The sequence below is a fragment of the Pyxicephalus adspersus genome, chromosome 3 (assembly GCF_032062135.1).
Source record: "Pyxicephalus adspersus chromosome 3, UCB_Pads_2.0, whole genome shotgun sequence".
Classification (NCBI taxonomy): domain Eukaryota; kingdom Metazoa; phylum Chordata; class Amphibia; order Anura; family Pyxicephalidae; genus Pyxicephalus; species Pyxicephalus adspersus.
Genome location: NC_092860.1, coordinates 128,559,860 through 128,583,892, shown reverse-complemented (window position 1 = coordinate 128,583,892; position 24,033 = coordinate 128,559,860). Strand labels below are relative to the sequence as shown.

General features: G+C 35.6%; 1 protein-coding gene across 4 annotated transcripts in view; it reads left to right on the top strand.

Moving 5' to 3' along the window:
- Positions 1–24,033, top strand: part of PCDH7 (protocadherin 7) — a 509,564-nt gene that overhangs the window by 477,969 nt on the left and 7,562 nt on the right. The window contains exon 3 of one of the 4 annotated variants that reach the window (XM_072406348.1): positions 13,716–13,847. The exons of the other annotated variants lie outside the window; for them this stretch is intronic. Within the exon in view, the coding sequence (XP_072262449.1) occupies positions 13,716–13,847 (132 nt within the window). The remainder of the gene's footprint in view (positions 1–13,715; positions 13,848–24,033) is intronic. 4 annotated transcript variants of the gene reach the window in all.

Below are 24,033 nucleotides of genomic sequence, written 5' to 3'. Positions count from 1 at the left end.
GGTAAAAAGAGCAACTATATCCATTTAAACTAATCATAACAATACAATCACTATTAAATGCATTTGAATCCTCTAAAATGTAATACTGCTTTCTGGACCTAATGGTACCCATTCACAGTGTGTGATCATCTAATGTCTTCTCAAATTTTAACATGTTTGCAATGTATAACGATTGCTGATGAGCAGCTTCATTGTGGTTGGCCACTGGAATATAGTAGGGTAAAAAGAAATAGTGGTAGTTTATCACCATTCATTTGCGTATTTTGGTCCTGATTTATCAAAGTTCTCCAAGACTGGAGAGAATACACTTTCATCAGTGAAGCTGGGTGATCCAGCAAACCTGGGATGGAGCTGGTCCAGGATTGAAAACATTTGCTAAAAAATAGCTAATGACTTTTAGGAAATCCATTCCAGGTTTGCTGGATTACCTAGCTTTACTGATGAAAGCGTATTCTCTCCAGCCTTGGAGAACTTTGATAAATCAGGGCCGTTGAATCTGACAACACTACGCAGCTAAACAGCTGCATATACAGGATCATACATGGGGCACCATATAACAGGAGATTATTGATGTCCTGCTAGTGAATTGGTTTCCTATCCTCCTATTATTTCACTGTCTGTTAAATCTCAGAACTTGTTTTATATGTTTATCCATTGTGTATAGGAAGCATAAGGCACACAAGCAGGGTTTTATTAAAGAAGGAAATGTCCCAGATACATTGTTGCAAACTGAGTAACTGTACCAGCAATCTATCTATATGAAATTAAAAAATACACAACCTTGGGCACCACTGGTGATATGGAGCAGTAATGTTTATAGACCTTGATGACCCATATTTGGAGAACAATTCTAGAACATATTGGAAGTTGTGATCCAATGTGGGAACTTCTGAACATAAGCATTTCAACCACTTAAAGATAAAAAAGTGCACGCAGCAAAAACTTTTGCTAAGGTAACTCTGTACTGTAATTTCATTAGAAGTTGGCCCCTAGCATAGTAAAGTGGGTTTTGTAAAAATTATGAAACTCCCAGCTGGGTAACTGTAGGGTCTCCTAAACAGCATTAGCATTGTCAAATAATATCCAGCTTGGGGTTATGGTACAGTTAGCGACTGCATGGAACACAGATTTCACAAACACTTCCATGCTTTGGCCTGTTATTTTAAGGCCTTAACATCTTCCTTGGGTTGAGTGTTGCCTCTTCTCAGGAGCTAGCCCCCTCTCATTTAACATGTTGCCTGAATACCAATAGGTGCTGTATTTACTTCCTTGCAGAAATAGCATGTACAGCTTTGCAGACAACCATCTCTGGTCACATCTAAATTCCATAAAGCATATTTTCCAACGCCTACACCCCAAAGTAGGTCAGATCCCATTTACAAGAGCCTCCTGCACAAACTGCTGCTCAGACTGCTATTTCCAAGGATAAGTGCAACAATCCCAAACACTTTTCCTTTCCAGTCAATAATAAATATTAAGCTGGGCTATATAGCAATTTACATTGCATGCCTACTATACAAAAGTTTTGTTTCCTTTCTCATCTTCCCCACTTGACCTGCTTCATTTCCCTCTGGATAAGGAGGTACAGGACACACAGGCAAGATATTGACGTTGGGTCTTAGGTGAAGGTAAAACCTGAAGAACTTCTACTGCGTGTACAAAAGGAATGTTTTTATAAGAAAATATAAAAATATAAGTATATATATATTTACATATATATATATATATATATATATATATATATACATAAAATGAGTACAAGTAAATAATTTAACAATCTATTACTACCATATCATATTTAGTGTAACTAGACGTATTATAATTGAAATCTAAAATATACAGGTCTCATTTACATCATGCCCACCATTTTATTTCATTTTAAATTTTAGAATGATTGCTAGGGATTTTTGGTGATTTATACTTTTCCTTTGGTCTTACAATAAATACCAGTTTATGAATTCTTAACACATGTATTAGTGTCTCTCTTGGCTTTCAAAAAGCAATGAGAAGTAAATGTCAGCTACAAATTACAGCGTGACCAAACAAAATGATATAGTGTCCGCTAGTTACATGGCCAGCCCCTGGCTGTGGATTTTAAGGACAAGTTATTCCTACAAAATGTATGACCAGTTCTCTTTATCCAGTTCACATAGCTATCTGTGAAAGCCTGAAAAGAGCTTCTTTCTTAAAATCGATGCCAGCTTCTCTAATGCCAGTGGCTATTCAACTCCTTTTGTCTATGCACACTTGTTATGGTTGCTGTAAGAACAGTGTGGTGTTTCATGTCTCAATTGGCATGGAAAGAGCCAATTCAGTTGAGTTTGTGACTTAGGAGGTTTGTATATTATGTACTTGCAACCAATTTACTAAATCTTCAAAGAACGAAAAAAAGCATCTGAAATTGCAGTGACAGAAAAAGAAAGTGATGCGTTTTAACAAACAGGCTTACATACCCTGAGTCACTTCTAGAAAGGTGACAAAGGCAATTGTGATCTGTAGATATGTTGCTGTCATGCGGATCTGCCCAAATCGCAGTTTAGCACCTCATGTGTAAGTAAGTGATTCAGGAGTGAACAAGGGACTCCTGAGGACAATGTCTCAACTGTCTTAGCAGACAATAAAACAGAGTACGTATTACAGCAGTGATGGCATGATGAATTCAGTATCGCTCAGCTGTGAGAGATATGTGGCTGGGCTGTTTCAAGTCTTTCTTTTTCCTCTGGCCAAAATACAAATTTCTGCATAACCTGTAGGTATTTCCAGCTTAGGGACTTATGTATGGTTATATATAAACTCAGGATGTATATTTTACAAAAATCCCTTTGGCACCCACTTCAGAACTGCATAACAATGATAGGAGACTTGATTAAACAGTACTGGGGGAAATTTCTAAATATACAGCAAGTGTTCCAATGAAAGAAAAGCTTTTCTTTAGCACCTCATGCAGACTGAATATCTTAGACAGTTATTTTATATAAACAAGATGATGCAACATTGTTAGGAATTACTTTTGTGTTTGGCTATTTACTGCCAGATTTTTATTATATATTATATTTTATGTATATCTTTTTATCATTATTTGATGATATCCAAAGCACAGTAACACATTAATTAGGTTTCATGTTACTAGAGTAAAATCTGTAAATAGTTATCTGTGATTGGTTGTTATTGAGTAGCGTACCACATTCATTTCACTTTATTCACGTGTACCTATAGGCAAAACTTAGAGGTGAATTAAACATAATTTGTAAATAAACGTACGATCATTTTATAAATCTTTGGGAGCAAATGGAGGCATTCAATTTTTTTATAGTTAAATGTAAAGGTTGGTGTTGGTTGAACGTCGAAACCATTCTATTTTAATTCTACTTAAAAGATAATAACTAGAGATTTTTTTATACATTTGTAGTGTTTAGGCTAAATTCCAAGAAAAAAAAAAAAAATTACCCTTGAAGTTAAATGCTCATGTAGGTCTAGATGAGAAAGTTAGAAGGACTTTACTAACCATACCCCTTGCTTCTCCAAGTGGTTGGTGTGCTCTTTATTAGTGTTGATGTTCGAATTCGGGTTGTCCCTATATTCGACATAAATATGGCTGTTCAAATTCGGGTAGACCCGAACCGAATTTTGCTGCATTCGACAGCAAAAATTCAGGAGGAAAAAAAATTTTTTTTTTTTCTTAAATTATTTATTTCGTATCTGTTTTTTATTTTAAACTTGTTTTTTTTTATCTTTTACAGGTTATCTGACAATGACATTATGAATCATAATGTCATTGTGGGATTCCTGGACCGTGGGAACTGTGCAGTCACAGCTAATTGAAAGCAGGTGCCTTCAATTAGCTGTAACCGCAGGCAAAAGGAGGGCAATAGAAATATGATTGTTCAAGTATAATCGTGCATAATCGTTGATCGGTCGTAATCCTTCATTTTCTAACAATAATTATTGGAAGTGTGTACCTAGATTTAGCCTAAAATTGATTTGACAGGTGCTCTTTAATCTTCATGTAAAGCACAGGGGTATGTAATAGTGTTATGTATCTTTTTATAATGTATCTTTTTATGTATCCTTTTACAAAGTATCTCTTTACAATGTATCTTTTTATGTATCCTTTTCTAATGTATCTTTTTACATCTGTTTGGAGGCTGTAGAAGCTCTACACAGCGCTGAAAAAAAACCCGAATTTTTCTCCCATTGACTTTAATGGTGTTCGAATTCGATATTCGACCACCCGAATTTTTTTGCTATATTCGGCCGAATAGCTGCCGAATCGAATAGTGAGCTATTCGACCAACACTACTCTTTATTCTACTCACTTCTAGCTATGGGCAGGCACTTTAAATGTATGTTATGATGGAGATTTAAGCACAAGTAGCCCTTCGAACTACCTCAATGCTACGGATAGTATGACTTCTGTCTTCTCCCCATTTAGGCAATTGGTGGTTACCTGCAACATTTACTTCTCCTGGACAACTACTGGCATAGAGATAAGGTAGCCAGTAGTTGAATGGTAACAGGTGTTAACCGGTTGGTTATATCAAGTGTTTGTAAACACATCCTAGTAGAGCAATGTTTTTTCCCCCCCTTTTATGTACGTGAAACTGATAATTAACACTTGCATGAGTAGTGACAAGAAGTTCAAATTCATGTCTCTGGACCGAGCTAAGCCGGGAACCATCCAGGAGTTTTGCATACACTGTCTAAAAACGATACCACCTTCAACCACCTTCAAAAACTTTTTTTGCAAGCAGTTTTAAGTTATAAAACTGCCTAAAACCACTTGAAAGAACCATGGCCTAACTTTGAAACAAGACATACCCATAGCTTTTACTGAACATTTCAGTATGTCCCATAACAGAGACCTGTTTCTTTGTGTAGTAACATAGTACAGCTATGTCAGCTTTTTTTTTTTATGTAATGGGTCCACTTTAAGAGGTCTGTGAAGAAAAATAAGCAATAAAATAACATGATCCGATATCACATCCCATGGGTAAGTTAGAATTGCCTCTCTAGGATTATTATTATAACACACAGTGCATTCCCAGCAAGCGTTAAGCTTATTGTCAGTCATGCTACAGCAATGATATAATTTCATGCATGTAATAGCAGCCAGGCTCTCAGGTGCAGCTCCCATACAACATATTAGAATCAGCTTCTTTCCAGCTTGACTTGAAAATTAGAATTCAGCACTTTTCTTCATTACATTGTTAATCAGCCATATTTCACTCTTCTGGGGCCGAAGATATTTTTGGCAGCTTTAAAATAAAATAATAAATATTCAAATCCCTAACAAAAAATATTTTTTAGTCTTGTATTTAATGTTATCTTTGGGGTTTTTCTGGTATTTTTCATGGTGACCATTTAAGCTGAAAAACTATGAAAAATAGAAGTATAGTTTCATTCGCAGAGGTATATCATGAGCAGTTAATTGGCTCTCGTTTTAGTAAGCATCATTTCACATGATTAAACTGAACTTCTTAACATTGCATAAATGGCAAATGAATCGCCCAGATCTGTGCTACTTTTCATTCACTGTTGCAGAATTTTTCCTGACTGTTACTTAAATAGACAAGAAGTCTCCAGATATTTATTCCCTTACTCTAATTCACATGCTTCTGCACCGGAATCTTGCATTATTTAACAGATAGTTAAAATGTATGTCACAGCAAAGAGGTTTCTTAACTTTTTAAAAAATCTTTTGAAGGTATTTTACTGCACATTAACTATGATTCAGTGATCCCTCTACTCTCAGTTCAGGGTTATATGCTTTTTATTTTAGACTTTAATGGCTTGAAGGCTACTTTGTTATCAATGCTTTAGCAACCCTATTCAACCAAATGTGAACGGTTGAGTCGTGTTATGACCAGCTGCTCCTGACAGCAGACAGGACAATTGGGGGCTCTAGGTGTTGGAATATGAGAACTCGATGACAGAAGCATAATAGGAAGTTACAGATATGAACAAATCCTGAGGCTGAGCTAAAGAGGATGGTCAAATACCAAGAAACAAGATAGGAAATTAACCCAGCCAGGGGTTACTCTAAAAAAATCAGTCAGGGAGACATGTTAATATGTTTCCTTTGAATTATAAAAGTGTGTGAACTGGAGTTTGGCCTTATCAACACCCATGGCTGCCATTAACCCTCCATCCCTGAGGATCAATCTGCAGGTCTTGTTTTATATTGTTAGGAAGATGAGAAACAAACATTGTTTTTTTTAATAAAAAAAGATGTAGCATGAATTAGACTTTGCAGGGTTGGAATGAAACCCTAGTGTGCCTTTAGATATTGGCCCTGATTTATCAAAGTTCTCCAAGGCTGGAGAGGATACACTTTCATCAGTGAAGCTGGGTGATCCAGCAAACCTGGGATGGATCTGGTCCAGGATTGAAAACATTTGCTAACAAATAGCTAATGACTTTTAGGAAATCCATTCCATGTTTGCTGAATTACCCAGCTTCACTGATGAAAGTGTATTCTCTCCAGCCTTGGAGAACTTTAGTAAATCAGGGTCATTGAGCTGTGGCTAAACCACCTCTCATTAGATTGTACATGAATATTTACTCTTAGCAGGGCAAGCAGCATAACCCCGATTCTGGACAAGATGGCATTACAACCCCCACCATATTTTTCCCACTGAACACCAACATAAAGGATATTCTTCCTACTGACCTCCAATCAATTAATTTTAGTGGAATTCCTCGACACCTGAACATTATTTTAGTTTTTCCATGGGGTAAAAAAAGATGAGAAATGCTGGCCAACTTATTTGATGTCTAGTTTGCCAATAATAATTGATTTTTTTGTTGAATCCCAATGCATTTTCCTTTAGCTTCTTTGCATTGCAACGACATTGAGTCTACATGCAGCAGATACTGTATGAAGTTCTCTGATATGATAGCAGTGGATTGTCCCTGTGTACTGTATTGAAAGGGCAACTTCCGGTCTCCATCAGAAATCATGTAAGAACAATGTTATTAAAAAAACAACAAAAAAAACATAGGCTGGTCTGGTCTGGTCAACTAAACTAAGTTTGTAACTGGCCAAAAAGCGCCATCAGCACACACTAGTGAGATCTCTTCTGCTCTTCCCTCGTGTATGGACAGCAATGTGGGCTGCAATAGAGATTGGATTAGATTAAAGTTTATTGTTCGCCTAATTCATTTGCCGCTGGTCATGGGTAATTAAGGGCAAATTCTGCTTGATAAATAAATGCATTTTTTTATGTAATATGAATACATGAGTGATTAAGTGTTTTTGTATGCTTGGATATCAGTTTTAATTAATTTATCTGGGAAAAAAAGAAAATACAGTACATACATAGAAAATAATAAAAAAAAACATAGCTCATTCTTCAAGCACAATTAATCAATCGAAGGCCATTCTATATTTAGTGTTCACATCTATAGACAATTTCCCTATTGCATTCAATCTTCTAAACAGAGCTGGAAATGTTCTATTCCTACCATGCTGAACTGTCAAAATCTTGCTTGTTATCTTTCATCTTACAGTGACACAACAACTGACAGGTAAAGCAAGATTATGTTCCCATATTTTTGTGTTATAATTAATCCAATTTGGGCACCAAAGATATATGAGATCATATAGCATTTGACTTCAGGGTATTTTATAACAGTGCTTTCTGCAGTTTGGTAATATGGCTAGTGCTTTGTGCATAGTGCTGGAATATGCCGCACAGTAATATGACTCTATAAAGAATACCTGACACAGGATAATGAAAGGCTTTCTTTCTCAGTGCCATGTTTACTTGACAATCTGTAAGAAATAAAGCTAGCGTAATTGTTACAGCAGATTTTTCCCCATAGACAACAGCTCAGCTGAAATTCTCTGTACAGTTTAAATTAACCGAATTTGTCATGGATTAGTGAATGTGCAAATCAGCAGTCTAGAAAATCATGTAGCTGCTTGGGAACATAGTAATAGCAGATAGAGATCCAAAAGTTGAGTCAGGGTTATTTAGAATGGGGAAGATTTCTAATACTGGGATTTTTACTGCAGTGGATGGAACACACTCTAGTGGAAGAGAAAAAGAATAACAGACAAGAGCTGATTAATCTTGGCTGCAGTCACAACTAGTGAATTCAGGAGTATCCTCTGCCTAAAGTCATTTGCAAAGAAACATTTTCTCTGGAATGGTGTTTGATCTACTTTGACATACATTCATTTACTTGTCCCCCTAAAACAGCTGGAGGATTGAAGATTTACAACTCTGCAAACTCACATAAAAGGAAACTCTACGTTTCATTGATCTCTAGCTTCAGATGGTCATAACTCTAAGATATTAATTGCGTTGGCTTTCCAAAGTTTAGCAGATATGTCCAGATTTTGGAACCTGCAATAATGTGTTTTACACATGCATGTCAAGAGATAGCAAGTTCTTTTGGCAGTCCAAGAGTCCTCAAATTAGGGAGATTTCAGTTCCTTTTACTACTCGTATCTGAAGGAGAGGCCCGAGCTACCTCGGTTTATTTACTAGGCTAATAAAGCTATCACTCAACCTAAATTTTCTTGTTGCTTTAATATTTAACACAAAAAACACTTTACTGTAGTGATTTGTAACTTCACAAGAAAAAAAGCATTGCATTTGGTATGTTTAGGATGATTGGAAAAAGGTGTGAAGGGTAAAAAAGGGATGAGGGTTGGAATTACCTTTAATGGCTAGGGGTCTTGAAAAAATTGGGTGACCTATTTTACCTGCATCAGTATGTCAATTGACTTGCCCTGATCTCTGACTAATTTAACAGTTTGGTAGCCAATCTGGGAACCAGCAACAAGAACAGGAGTATATTCCATGCTGCCACATGATCTAAAATTTCTACAGCTATCTGACCTACAAAAGAAATTTAAAAGGAATTTTGTGGTCACAAAATGTAAATTGTAAAGACATAACTGTGTCTATGGGAAGCCAAGGAGCTCAATAAAAGCCTCCAGGTTATCTCTAGTATTGAAGCCAACCACCAGTATTGAAGCCAAGCATAAATCCCTCTATTTATTCAGAGTACCTTAGTGGCCAATAACGGAGCTCTGATTGGATTGCAAAGTCAGCAGGCAGAGTTCTTAAATGGAAGCAGGTTGAATGCTCAGTACATTTTATTAGCAAGCTGATCAGAATGGTCCACATACCTATTAAACTAGTATGAATTGGCCCTGATTTATTAAAGCTCTCCAAGGCTCCAAGTGGATTTCAAATTTGTTCTTTTTTTATTTATTGGTTGATTAATAATTAGACCTATGTTTTAAACAAATAATTTGCTGGTTCAAATACCAAGGCTACCATTGCAGAACTCTCCTTCTGAAAATGTTGGTCGCCATTGGCGAATCCAATGCTTTCAATATTATCTAATTCTTTGTAATCTAAATGGGAAGATGTGACCTTACTCTGACATCATTGGTTAAATTATTTTCCTATAGACAATGATTCAGTACGCATTGTAGCTAGGTAAAAAAAAAACTTTGAGCAAATCTGGGAAAGAAAGTGTGGAGGGTTTAGTGGCTGGCAATTTCTACAAATGATAGGCATAACTACTAGGGCGAATAATTACAGATCTACCAGTAGTCTATGTCTTTATATCTTCTACAGTATTTTCTTTACCCCAGATGTTCTCTAAGAAATATCCCAGTTCATACTGTAGAGTGGCAGAAATTTATTTTTTAATTGTGTGACAAGTGTGTATGATAGATAAGGAATATTACCTGTCTGCTGTGCACTGTGTATTACTTCATATTGCTACATCCTCATCATTTTTACTGTGATTATCCTTGAAATGATGTTGACTGAGGAGTGCTGATTAATTATTTTCCCAAGATTTAGAGTGAAGACATTCTAATTGCACAATGTATTGTTTCAGCAAAGGATTTCCACATTCATTCAACAGAGACATATTTTACAGGGGAGGAAAAAAAATGTAAACGAACAATTTGACATTGTGACAGATTAATACTTAATCATTAGAACAGCAGAACAATTAGACAGCTTAAATGTGTTCTACATTCTAATGTCTATATCACTTCGGGAATCCACATTAAAACCATATCCTTTGGAAGGTCTGTCACCATTTGACTGATCTAACTAAGTCAGTGACTAACCAAGGATTTAACTGGATTACCACTGGGCTGGCAACAATTACACTTAATTCCAGGAAATTAAAATCTGGGGAATTACGTTATGGCTAGAAAGGTCACTTCTCTCAATAAAATACTGTCAGGCGGTGATAATGAATGCTGGGATTTTATTTTTTTGACTAGTATGTGGCAGACATCTTACTTGATTTTAGTTTTTTTTTTTTTCATATAACAGATAATAGATTTTTCTGTATGGTTGCCATGAGTCACTCACTGTTCTTCGCACACTTTTTACTATAATACATATGCTTAAATGAGTTCTGTTAACCTATTTATTAGGAATGAGCTCGGATAAGAGGTATTTCTTGCTGAAAAATAGGAAGTATACTGTATGTAACGTTTATTGGAATCAATGGGCAAGGCAAATATAAGGTGGTGTTCAGTGGTTGTTACAATGAGCTTTAATTGCCAATGAGTGTTAGGAAATTTTATTTTTGGTAGACTTGATCTGCTCTTGCATTAGTGAGTATGGCAACAAAATGGGCAGGGCAAACGTAAGGTGGGTTTCATGGCTGTTGCATTACACTTGACTCTGCAGGATTAAGAAATCTTCTCTTTAGGATCCAAGTCCAATTCTTGTGTCAACAATAGGGCAAAAAATGAGCAAGGCAATGTTAAGGTGGTTTTTGGAACAAACTATAAATGTCTCTGGAGGGTTAGAAAATCTTTACAGCATCCCTGACCTGTTCTTGTGCCAACAAATAGCACCTCATTGCCATTAATTAGCTTTTTCTTTCGAAAAAAATAGCAAAAACTCAGGTTAAAGTACACAAACAACAATCAAATACACAAAAAGGAAAGCAACATAAATACAAAGAGCGGTACCTAAGATCAACAAACTTTAAGAGCACATGCTAGATTGGTGTTGGTTGAGACAAGTGATCACAGCACCTATACAAATGTCCCCTGATGTCGCTCAATGATCTATCCTACCAGACAATGGAATGCCTGACAGCTAACAGGTCGCTAGTTTCGTATAGGGAGGATGCGGTGAGATGCTTCCCACTCACTCTCCTTCTTGGTAGAAGAAAATGTCTGTACAGCATTCATTCATTCTCTAGAAATGATCACTAATGATTGTTCCTAGCAACAATGATCTTGCATCTGTATGTGATTTATATACTTCTCCCCCAGATATGCTCTGTAGGCTCGGTATTGGTGTAAGGAGATATGGTGAAAGAATGAAGTTTAAGAAAGGAGCAAAATAATAATAAAAAGAAAAAAAAGTACAGATCAAAGCAGTTGAACTCTGATAAAAAATTTGCCAATGATGGATTTTTTGGGGGGAATACATATTGGTATTATGTGCTTACACCAAATCAGGGATGTAGAATTACTGCATAAAACAATATAACAAACCTGTGGGTATGAAAGCAAGTTGTTATTAACAAACACAAAATGATGAGGCTTTCTGAGTTGTATAGTAAGGATGAAAGAATTCATAAAAAATGTATAAATCAGAATTAGTGGTGGGTCTGCCTGCCAGTGCAATGGGACCTCTACTAAATTAATTAATACTACTTTTTATTGATTTCTCATTTAAACTTAGTGAGACAAAAAATTTCCAACTACATAAATATAAATGCACATATGTCAGATAAATCCGCAATATATGTCCATTCTACAAAACTGGTGAAGTAACACGCCGACCTGCAATGTTAATAGATTGTTAATCAACACGGAAGGTACTGGAATGTAAAATTCCTTAGAACTTTATTTCCTCCGGATAGAAAGATCTCTGCTGGCCTTCTGCCTTTTTAATTACAATATAATGACCGTTCTGGCAACGGTGTAAAAGAAACCTAAATCACTACTGCTAATGATTTACTGTAGTTTCTGTGCTTGCTGTCTGTGGATCTGAAGGAATTTAATTATTTCACTTCATGGCAAAGATTGGTTTATAGAGGAAGTACTCTAGAACAAGAGAACTCTTTGAAATGTGGAAGAAAAGGACATGTTTGAGAAAGTAACGCCATAATTTGGAATCATAGTGTGAATTAAAAGTGCTCAGAACTAAAACGACAAAAAAAAAACTCAATTGTCATTTTTTTGTAATATATAGCAGGTACTTGTATATTACAAATATAAAACATCTTATTATAGGCTATGTCCATAAATGATATTAGCACTTTTAATTTATGTGGGGAATCATTGTTAAAGCAATTTAACAACATGAAACCCAACTAAACAAAGGAAAATCTAATAGCAAGATAAAGTCCCTATAGAATGTATAAAAGCAAAGTGGTGGACAGAAAATCTGTTTCATGGGCCAAATGTGTTTGTTCAATGGTTTAGGACTATTTACACTCATCTTTGAATTCAATCAGATGTGGCCATATGACACCCAATGTAGGAAGAACAATAATTCTAGACTACATTTCCAGCAATTCTACATTACAATGGAAACCTGTATCCACATAAGGAGAGGCAGGACCAGTAATCACAAAAAGTAGACGGTGAACAATTATAGGACCTCGTGTTAACAGGAACTAAAAGGCACAGAAGTCCTAGCTGTGTTCAACGGTGCACAGCTACAGTCCAGCACAACTATACAATAGAATTGTGAATTTGTAGAATTTTGGAAATTAATTTTTAAAGGTAAAACCTACACCAATCACCTTTAGGCTTTAAGTCATAATGTTGATTTACTGAGAGAGAAGTAAATTCAATTCTCCAGTAAATCAACATCAAAGGAATATTGGATCAGTTAAAAAAAATGTCACTATGTATAAGCAATTGCAAGTATACTTCCTGGCTAGGGTAGTTAAAAAGGTTTGTGCAATAGTCATCTGTTAAGTGTGGTAATGGGCAGCACGGTGGCTAAGAATTAGCAGCACCCAGGTTTGAATCCCGACCAGGGCACCATCTGCATGGAGTTTGCAAGTTCTCGTTGTTTTTGCATTGGTTACCTCCCATATTTCAAAAAATGCAGTTAGGGTAATTGGATAACACAAATTGACCTTAGATTGTGACATATGACAATGGTAGGGACATTAGATTGTGATCTCCTTTGAGGGACAACTAGTGACATTACCATGGACTTTGTAAAGCGCTGTGCAATATGTCGGTGTTATATAAATACTGTGTACTAATACCAGATTTCAGTTTACTGTGGCCAATGTATCTTTTTGTTCAGTAAGGAATAGAGTTGGGAAAAGTCAGCTTTTATGTTTTGGACTCACCCTTATATTTGTACTGGTGACAACTGTCACTGATAAAGAAAGCAGGAATGAAAGAGAGTGAAAAAAGGGAAGTTTTACAAGGGGTACACCTGTTCCCCATTCAACTGTCTTAGAGGGTAATTTGCACTACTTTGGAGGATTTCCTCTTACTCCTTCCTGTGTTTTTGAAACAGAGAGTAAGGGGAAATGTTCCCACTGATACACAGAGAGCTGAACTTTGCTAATCATTGTTGCTGTTTGCACTTTCTTATTAACTTACAAAACTCATTTAAGTCATACATTTTGTTTAGGCTTTCATCCGTTTACATATTTAGGTTCATTTGTAAATTCATCCCTTTCACTTACCCAACACTCACCAGTCAGTGACCAAGCCTCTATTTTTGACTTTTCAGGCTGTGACAATAGACCCCAGCTGCCACCCTTGGGCTTAAGGGATCATGAGAGCCAGGCCACCAGTAGTGAAACATTTCCAGGAAGACGCTTCACTCAACGATGGGCAAATACCCTACCAATCTGCCCCAGAGGTGGGAACTGCAGTACTTTTATATTAACAATCAAATTGTCTAAGCCTGTGGTTGACAACCTACCAGTTCTTCGGGCTTTTAGGTATAGCTCCAAATAGCTATACAAAATAATATTATATTTGCCTACAACAAAAGTAAGTTGAATTCAAAAAAGGTTTTGGGAATACCAGCTATATTTCTTAGCTATATAAATAATGGGCCATAGAGTACTCCTCTGTTCATGGTAGATATATTTCATCTACAGTATAGGTGGTCCTTAGTGTCAATATTCTATTAGTATTGTCAAAGTCTTATAACAAGTTCTAGATTGTAGTAATATCCATTATAACTGACACTTAGTGTAGATTTAACATGCAAAGTCCCAAACAGGGAAAATTGAATTTTTTCATGACATTGTATTACTGTCTGCTATGTTCTGCTCTAATGCAGTAACTGAATGTTGATGTGGTAGAGTTACAGTCCTCATCACATCTACAGCGGCAGATGGCACATTATGAAGATGCAATCTTTTATTTTAGTGATACCTTGATTCCCCTTAGGTAAATCTATTATCTCATTTTAAGCTCTCAAGGAACATGCAAAATGCAACGCTGCCATTAATAAATGTAGTGCTGGTCCTTTAGAGCAGGTGCTAATATAATTATTTTCTTATACCACAATATGGCAGAATCTGTAGTGTCCAGCAAATATAAAGAATTTAAAAATCATGCCACTGAGGAGAGCAAATATCTTCCTTCCCCTGAAATCTTGAAAATCGTGCAGCCCTAATGCAAGCTTTGAGAAGACAGACAGACTATAACATATTGGCAATCACATAATGGTGATTCTTTAAATTTTTTTAAATTACATTAATGACACTCATACATATTTGTAGTGTAGAAGCTAAAAAATGGACTAATTGGTAACTCTACCCTTCACATTAGTATGGCTGGTATGAATGAGATGTTACTGCATAATAATAGCCAAGATTATCACAGTGCTATCCAGATATTGCAGGCTTTTTCTTAGGCGAATATAACATTAGATTATAGCTTAACTTCTAGCTGATTATTATATTTTAGGTTTCAGTGTATTAAATAGTATGTATATAGAGCAGAAATAAAAAAGACACATATACCAATGTTTCATGTTGACATGTTTAAATGGCAATTGATTCTCCACCAGGGAATGTTTTAGAAAATGTGAGATTCACTGCTTTATAAATAGAACCTCAAAATGCTGCTCAGAATTTCCAAAAATGCTCTAACTGCTTTAGAAATCTTCATGTACCGTCAAACAGGTCCCCCCAAGACCCTCCTTCCTGTATAATGTATAAAACAACACAACCAGAATCCCTATGTTGCCGGCTTTGCTGGGGAAGCAAAAGTTACACTGTACATGTATAGTAAATCCTAACAAGAACATTTGTCATTTATGTTTTTCCTATAATTACAAATGTTGCCATCAGAGATTTGGAATTCCAGTTTCAGTCCCCAGGAAAAACCTAGCAGATACAAGAACTGTAATTTCAACCATGTTTTAAATAATCAACAGAAGATTTTAACCTAACTTCTTCTGGAAAAAAACTGCAACTTTAAAATTGAACACATGGACATTTCATTCACTTCCACTCACTTTACAACGAGGACATCCACTTTGATAAATGGATACCCTATTCTTCTTTAGTAAACCGACCCTTATGTGTACTTTGTACATATTCTGTACCAGTGCTGTCAAGAGTGCTTCATAACGCAACATTCTTCCATAAAAGCAACATAAATAAAATACACATAGGGTCATTTAATAAAGTAGCAGTGTTCTATATTCCATGGCAACCCATTAGAAATTAAAGCTTTACATGGACAATCTAATTATAGAAAATAACAAGTTTTCAATTTTAACAAATTTGCTATCAAAGAAACAAGGATAAGGCATACACACACAAAAACAAATCCACTTCAAGATGTTAAAGGGTTAATTTTACACTCCTGTACACTAATGTGCATTGAATGTTTTTTTCCTGTCCACAAGCAATTAATAAGCACTGGAACTATATCACAGTCTGCATGTCCCAAACAGAAGATTTATGCTTGATTTTATTCAGCTAGACTGCTTTAGAGATGGCATCCAGTATCCCAATGATACATGATAATGCCACATTCAAAATGACAGCAGTCAAAGCCTTGGGGCAGGAGATGCTTCTTGAGATATGTTCAATTGCTGTTTAACTCTGTTTTGCCTGAGGTACAGAGAAAGAAGTTGCTGATTCTTTCAAACATGTTTAAGAATTTTAATAGTGTCCCTATGTCAAGATATGCTGCAACGCTGCTGGGATTATTGCAGCAGCTCTTTTTTTAGGATGCTTTAGACAATTTTCTATTTTACATGGACGTTTATTTACTAATTATTTTCCCTATACATATAGTAGTGTAAGTAACCAAATTGAAAAAAAAAAATCCAACAAACCTAAAAATATTTTTTTTTTTTTTACTGTACAGTTCTATACTCCTATTTTTTTTTTTTAATTTTGCAGTTTTTAATGGAATAAGCAAAGGGTGATTCTGCTATGATGATCCTTGTTCATCCAGATTCTGGAGATAACTTCCTATCATGTATTCTTCCAATACAAGCAGCATGCTGACACACATTGCATTAGGTCCTAATTATAGTCTGCATTATTAGAAAATCTGAACTGAGAATTGCAGCTTCTGGATTCAATGTGTGTTAATAGGAAGTGGCTGTACAAAGACTGAAAGAGACCAAAACCAAAAGTGTGATATGTACTGAAGGTGAAAGGGTGAAAATAGTTGTCTGTTAAAATAATTGCCTTTGTTTTATGACACCCATTGTTTTGGCAAACTAACATTTATTTAGGGTCCATCCATATCCATTACTGGGTATATATTCTGGTAGATTTATTGCAGGCAGTGATACATTGTTGCAGATTCACTGTAAAGATGCAATAAAGCGAAGTTAGGGTTCAGTAACTCAGCGTTGCACAACACTAAAATTACACTTACATGCGTACATCACATTATGTGGGAGTTCATTCAGTCCCTGCAGCCGCCTGGGATGCCAGTATAACCTGACAAATCCCAGCATCATATGCTGAGCAGGTATAGCAGTATGTTTATATATATATAATGTATTTATCCTACACCACCAATAGTATGGATCATGTTTGGCCTGAATTACCGTACATTAGGGTTGTTACCTGTAGTGATGCATGTTATGAAGCATGTAAGTATTTTTAAAGACATATTTTTACCATGGACATGAAGCACCTGTAAAATGATAGTTTATCACTGTATGACCAACATACTAATGTTTATATATCCTTGCTAAGCAAACAAGGTCACTGCCATGTTAAAGATATATTTTACATAGGAATTATTGATTCAAACAGCTGAGAAAGCATTTCCATTACCACTGACTTTAGATTTCTTCTATGTGTGGTATTTTATTCAAGTAAAAAAATTATTTACATTGTGATGTAAACCATATGTATTTATTTATTTTAAACATGTAGTTATACACACACACTTATATTAAAATCTAGTACTCCTCCTGTGTCAGTGTTTGCATCTGTCATTTGCCACCCCTCTTTAATATGTTGGCCCAATATAACTACTGCTTATTAACAACAACAATAATAATAATTTGGTATTTACTGTATGTCTGTGCAGGGGAAAGATGTATGTTAGATGTAGAAATCATATATTTTCCCCATTAAACATAGAAAACCTGTTTGGCACTGCAGATGATTGGATGTGAATTTTCTTTAAAATATTTGTTTACGGTGAGCAAGAAAAGGATGTTCACCAAATGGCCCATAGGCTCAAAGTCTAGCATCACTCTGTCAAGAATAGTTAGTTTGCTGTTTTGATCCAACCTTGCACTTGAAGGATTGATTTTTTTTTTTGATTTATAAATAAGTCAAACAAAAATTGTAGTGAAGAAGTGTGCATCATAACATAAATATATAAATATATATACCGTGTATGTATATATATATATATATATATATATATATATATATATACATACATTCACACACCGATATAATATATATATATATATATATATACACATACATTCACACACCGATATTATATATATATATATATATATATATATATATATTCACACACCGATATTATATATATATATATATATATATATATATATAGTATTAAAGGTCACCATATCAGCCTTACCAATTGATTAAACCTTTCTGAAAAAATAATTATTGCTCAAACTGAGGAAGTCAGAGATATAAAATTTCCTTTAGACCTATGGACAATTCTCCTTGGATTGCCAATATAACCTTATTATCCCCTCAAGAATAAGCTCATAACTCACGCTTATCAGCCGCTAGATGCTCCCTGGCAGCTGAATGGAGGGGAAAAGATAAACCTCCCACTGGAGATTATCACTTTTCTCAGGTTGGTATATACAATAAATGTGTTTAACTTTTGGAAATCGGGCTTACATCTGATGACTTACAGAACTGGGATGAAATCCAAAAGAAACTTAAAGGGACCATGTTACACACTAGAGTATAGAAATCGGTTGTAAAGAATATTGCCATAGACATGTCATGGCCATTAGAGGACTGCTTGACTTATTACTATTTTACCACAACAGGCTCTGCATATCTGTGATTTCTAAAGTAAGAATCAAAGGAATACAGAGAGAAAGCCAAAAACAGTAACAACGATCAGCCTGGTTACTTAAAGTGCACCTGTGCACAGACTGTAGACCATAAACTATATACATATGCTTAACAAGCTGTAAAATAGCTTTTTAACAATCCCTTACTGACCCTTCCAGTTGCTTGTACTCTGTAGCAATATATTTTCAAAGATCTCAAACATCAAGGATTCTAAAGCTGGGTTTTAGTGGGTTTCTAACAAATTTTTATATCTGCTGGTTGTTTCTTTTGAAAGGCTGGAAGCCTGCCATAAAGTTGAGATGTAATTGGTGCTGTAAGGAACTTTGAAAATTCATTTCTCCACTATGCCTTTAGCTACAGAGGTAACTAATGGCTAGCTTCAAAGTGTATTTGCAACTTCTTCAGAATATGTAACTATATTAGTGTGCATAGTCTAGTTCACTTTAAACATGACAGTATGACTATAGATAGGGTTCCTGTTTTTTGTACAGCAGGAAAGGCAAACGGCAAAAAAAAATATGTATGGTATTTGAAGTAAGCCACAGTCTAATTTTTTGTGGGGAAAAAAGTAAGAAACAGAAAGAAAATAAATACCAGAAATACAATTATATTAATAAAAAAATGTTAAAATGTTCCACTCTGCACTATGCATTCTTTTTACTGACCACCTACTGAATGCAACATGTCGAAAGACAATTGCAATGTTTAGGGTTTGGTAACCATTTAGAAGATATTTATGTCAGGGAAAAATTGTATTCTATTGGGTTGCTTTACTTTGAAATACTGATGGGTTATTGCTATTAGCATGTTTCTTTTCATAGACTGATATGTATTGTAATGATCTGGCAGGTTACGTTGCTTTAAACTTAAACTGCTAGCTAGTATCTGGTACGTACTCTTATCCATATGTTATCATAGATGTCTGCAAATCCTAATCCATTGCATCAAATTCTAATAAAATCCCTTATCTGTAAAATCCTCAATAAAATGGCTGGAAGAATCCAGATCACTGCTACAGACAGATCTGTTTTGTGCTAAAACTTACATGTAAGATGCAAGCTAAATTTAGATTGCAAATATCTTTAGACTCCAGAAGTCCGGAATCATTATCTTAGTATAGTGTATTTTCTGTACATACTCCACTCATTTACTATTTTTTCTGTAATGCATGTGAAAATGTCCATAAGGAGATTACAACGTATGTTAAAAATCACATGACTACTTTGTTGCATTTATATCCATCAAGCTATCCAAAATGCAGAGCTTTTGCTCTGCTATGTAATTACATTTATGTAGGCACCTGAAAAAAATGCTTTATATATGGCAGGCAATTATAGTATATGAAATAGGAAAGCCTGGCAGAAGTGCTTATGCAGTCATGTACTATGTTATGTGCAGTGTTGATGCAAAGGACTCCACTGACCTTACCACAAAATAATGAATACGCCATAGCTGTTTGGCATATATATGATAAATGGAAGTTTCTAATAGACATTTACAACCTACAAATGGAAATAAAATATTTGTGTCCAGGTTTGCTCAGTGCATTTTCGATTACAGTCTTGAAGCCTTGGATTTCATTCTTGCCAAGAGCCATAATGTCAACTGTAATGATAAGCAAATCAGTTTAGAAAGTTCGGGATGTGACCTGACCCGGGGCAGTTGCTGGCTGGTAGGGATTCACAAATATGGTCTGATCCACTTCATATCAGTCAATAATTAAACTAGTGGGTTTGTTTTATTGACAATGTTTTTTAAAAAAAAAGAATTATAGTCTCATCTTGAATAGCAATACAACATAATGGATATATCAGCCAGCATTCCTCATATTGAGGACTAGCAATGCATGAGCTCTTTTCCATGCTATCACCAGCCCATGCATCCTACAACAGAATTTAAATATGTGTGTAGAAGGGTGCTACCATTGTTTTTACATTTTCAAGGCCAGTTCTAGTACACAGAACACATTCTAATCATCTGTTACCATTCTGTGTACATTTATAAATGCATGACTGTGATAGGGCTCTTTAATAAATAACCATAGAATTAACCATAAATAACAATATAAACAAGCAATCAACAAATAATACCAACTTACAAATAATAATAAATACTTATAACAAATACATTAATAAAACATCCTTTCCTTAAAAACACACCCCCTGGTTACTGGTCCTCGAAGACCCCACTATTGTAACCCCTTGCACCTAATGGGTCTGCACCACCGTGATATGTAATGCTCCCAGCCGCACCTCAAGCTCGGGAACGATACCAGCAGCACTCGCATCCCTACAACTAAACAATTTAAACACTCCCAACTACAACCTTACCGAGGGTCCCATAGCATAGATGAGACCCTCACCCCCACTGAAACAGTCCAATACAACACCTTCTCTCAAGGACCTCACGGACACACCTAAACAGGGTGGGCGGTTGGGAAAAACTTCCTTCCTTTTCTCCGTCACACTGAAAAAAGACCCTCCCTTTCCGAATCATCCCCCTTTTCACTCTTCTTCTCCCTCCCCCTTTTACGTCACTTCCCGGCATACTAATTCAGCAAAAAAGAAAAAAATGTTCACAGATATGCCAATTCACAATGTTTTTTAGGTGGCACCTATATTTCTATCTTCCTGGGAATCCCTAGATTGTTCAGGTTTGCAATGTCTCCCACTTCCCACAGGGATTTTTAGAGTGTGACAGAACTTTGCCTGAGCCTTCCATAGCTCCCACTGATTTCCATAGTTTTACAGTTTGTTAAGGATTAAAGTTCCATTGTCTCCCACATCTCCCAAAGGTTACCACAGTTCCACAGTCTGCAAGAATTCTAAATGAGTCTCTTAGTGTCTCCCATATCTCCCATTAATTTCCACAGTATTCCAGAATTCCACCTTGCACCTTGCATTTCCATAGTTTGCTAGAAGTTTCAGTATCCCCCATTCTCTCCCTCATTTTCCATGAATTTACACAATTCCATAGAAGTGTCCCCACGTTATTGTGTGCATGTGCACAGTGAGCTGTCATAAGCATCATCTCTTTCTCTATTTCTTGATTTATTTTAATGCTGCTATATTAAATCAATATTGAGCAAAGTTCCCTTCTGGCTGTGAGAACTTTGGGACCCAGCTTGGACATTTAATTCTAAAAAACTAACTTTCAAAAAGTTTTACAATTCTTGCAATTTGGAAAATAGGCTCTCTGTAGCTATTCTCCAACCTGTATCCCCTGCATGCCAATATAACTGTAACATAATGTATATCTCTAGTATGGAAGTATATCAATAGCATGACAGTATATCTCATGTACTTTAAGTGTATCTGTAGTATGGCAGTATAACCTTTGTATGGTGGTAAATCTGTAACATAGCAGTGTGTCTCTAGTAAGGCAGTATATCCATAGAATGACAGTATATCTCTTCAATGGCAGTATATTCTTAGCATTGCGATGTATATCTAACTTGCCCATGTATATTCATTTTCCTTCTTGGCTGTGTACCTCTAACATGCCAGTGCATCTTTAATATGACATCTTTTCTTAAATGTGAATGTGTATCTTTATTATAGTAGTATCTCTATAACGTGGCAATGTGGTTTTAACAGTAGTAGTACATTTTCCGGCATGGCACTCTATTTAGCATAGCAGTGTGCAACTAACTTAGAAGAATCTGACAGGATAGCATATTTCCTATATGGCAGGAAAACTGTAACATGGCAATCACAATAAATGACAGATTTGTTTTTCTACTGACATTGTGTTCTTAACATTGCATTGTGTCCTCACATGGCAGTGTACCACTAACATGGCAATGTTTATTGCACAGATCACTCTTTATCTATGTCTCTAGTGTGGATCTGTATACTTTATGATGTGAAGTGAATACATTGTGTGTATGTGTGTGTTTGTGCATCCATTCTCCTTATTACACAATAGGCAGTGTATGGTCTACAATAACTTACACAATTCAATGTGTAATGTATATACTCAATGTGATATAGGCTCTTTGGGATCCTGCACACATCCAGTAAGCATTCAAATGCCTCTGATTATATGATACCCAGAACATTGAATTGGTTATGTTGTCTGTATGTATGTAATAGTTCAGTAAATATATTAGTTGTATATAGTGATGGAATGGACTATTATAATTTATGCACAGTTTAATGGACTATGCTCTCCATTGTTATCCAACTCCAAACACCTTCATGTTCATCATAAAAAAAGTTATACTAGGTTGAGATCTCTGCAAATTGTGTCCAGATCATAAAATGAGTTATACTGCTTTTATAGCTTGCTTTCCATAAAGAATATAGGCTGTTCACTTAGCAAAGTAAATTATTCCCTTGCAAGGAATATTTCATGTAACCTAATGAGATGATACTCTACTTCAACTATTCAATAGTGTGCAAACAAAAATCTTTTTTCTTTTTTTACTATTGCACATGATTGGTTACTCTTTGCAAAGTTAATTTTCTCCACACTAACTAAGCCAATGAAAATATCCTTTACAGGGAATAATTTACTATGCTAAGTGAACAACATACATGCTTCTAGTAAATTGCCCCCTGAAGCTCTGTATAGGAAAGGCATTTTATGGCTTTAGGCCACATGTTACAGATCATATGTATTGTGCTTTAAACAAAACTTTTAATTAAAAAAAAAGATTATCTACTTCTAATACCCCTAAGAAGTAAGAGAGTAACATAAGCTGGTGACGGTGATGAACACTTGTGTTCTCTTGTTGTATTTTCTGCATGCTGTGTAGAACTCCCAAGTGGCAGTGGTCTAAGAATTGATGTGCTGACAAATGTCAATATTTCTGTTATCCATCACTGAGGAAAGAAACTGCAGGAGTCAGGGCTGCGGCGGAATTCAAAGGTATTGTTAAGAGACGTATTGATGATTAGTTAGGCTACACTGCTGAAGAAACATTCAAGCAGGAAAATAATTGGAAACACTATGCCAAAATGTTATCATATATTTTGTTCAGACTATATTTTTGTACCCATAACCTCATATTACTATATATCACTGGTAATGCTAGTTATTTTTCACAGTTTAACAGAGACATGTAAAGCATGACAAAAGTAAAGCAATACACTATGCCCGACTAGTTTACAAAGCCCAATCACGGCCATCCAAATAAGTTTTTTTATATATATATTTCAAAGGAATTTTTGCAGGTCTACAAGCCAAATCCACAAGTTTACTAAACTGCCCCCCCCCCATTTATATATATCCACCTTTGATGTGTGGGCTATAAACAGGTCTGGTTGTATCTTACATTTCCCTTACTCTCAGGTGCCAATTTACAAGCTACAGGCTTATGAATTAGCTGTTACAATGCTGATAGTTATGACCACATCAACACCTTTTCATCCCAATATGGAGGAAACAGCCATAGCCTACATGAAAGAGCTACTCAAACCTTAGGGGCAGTGCAGCATTGTTGTCACATTCTTATAGGAAGTTGCATTGGATGTACTTCACTTATAGATTCAAATGATATAATATGATAAAGGATAAATGATTAAGATA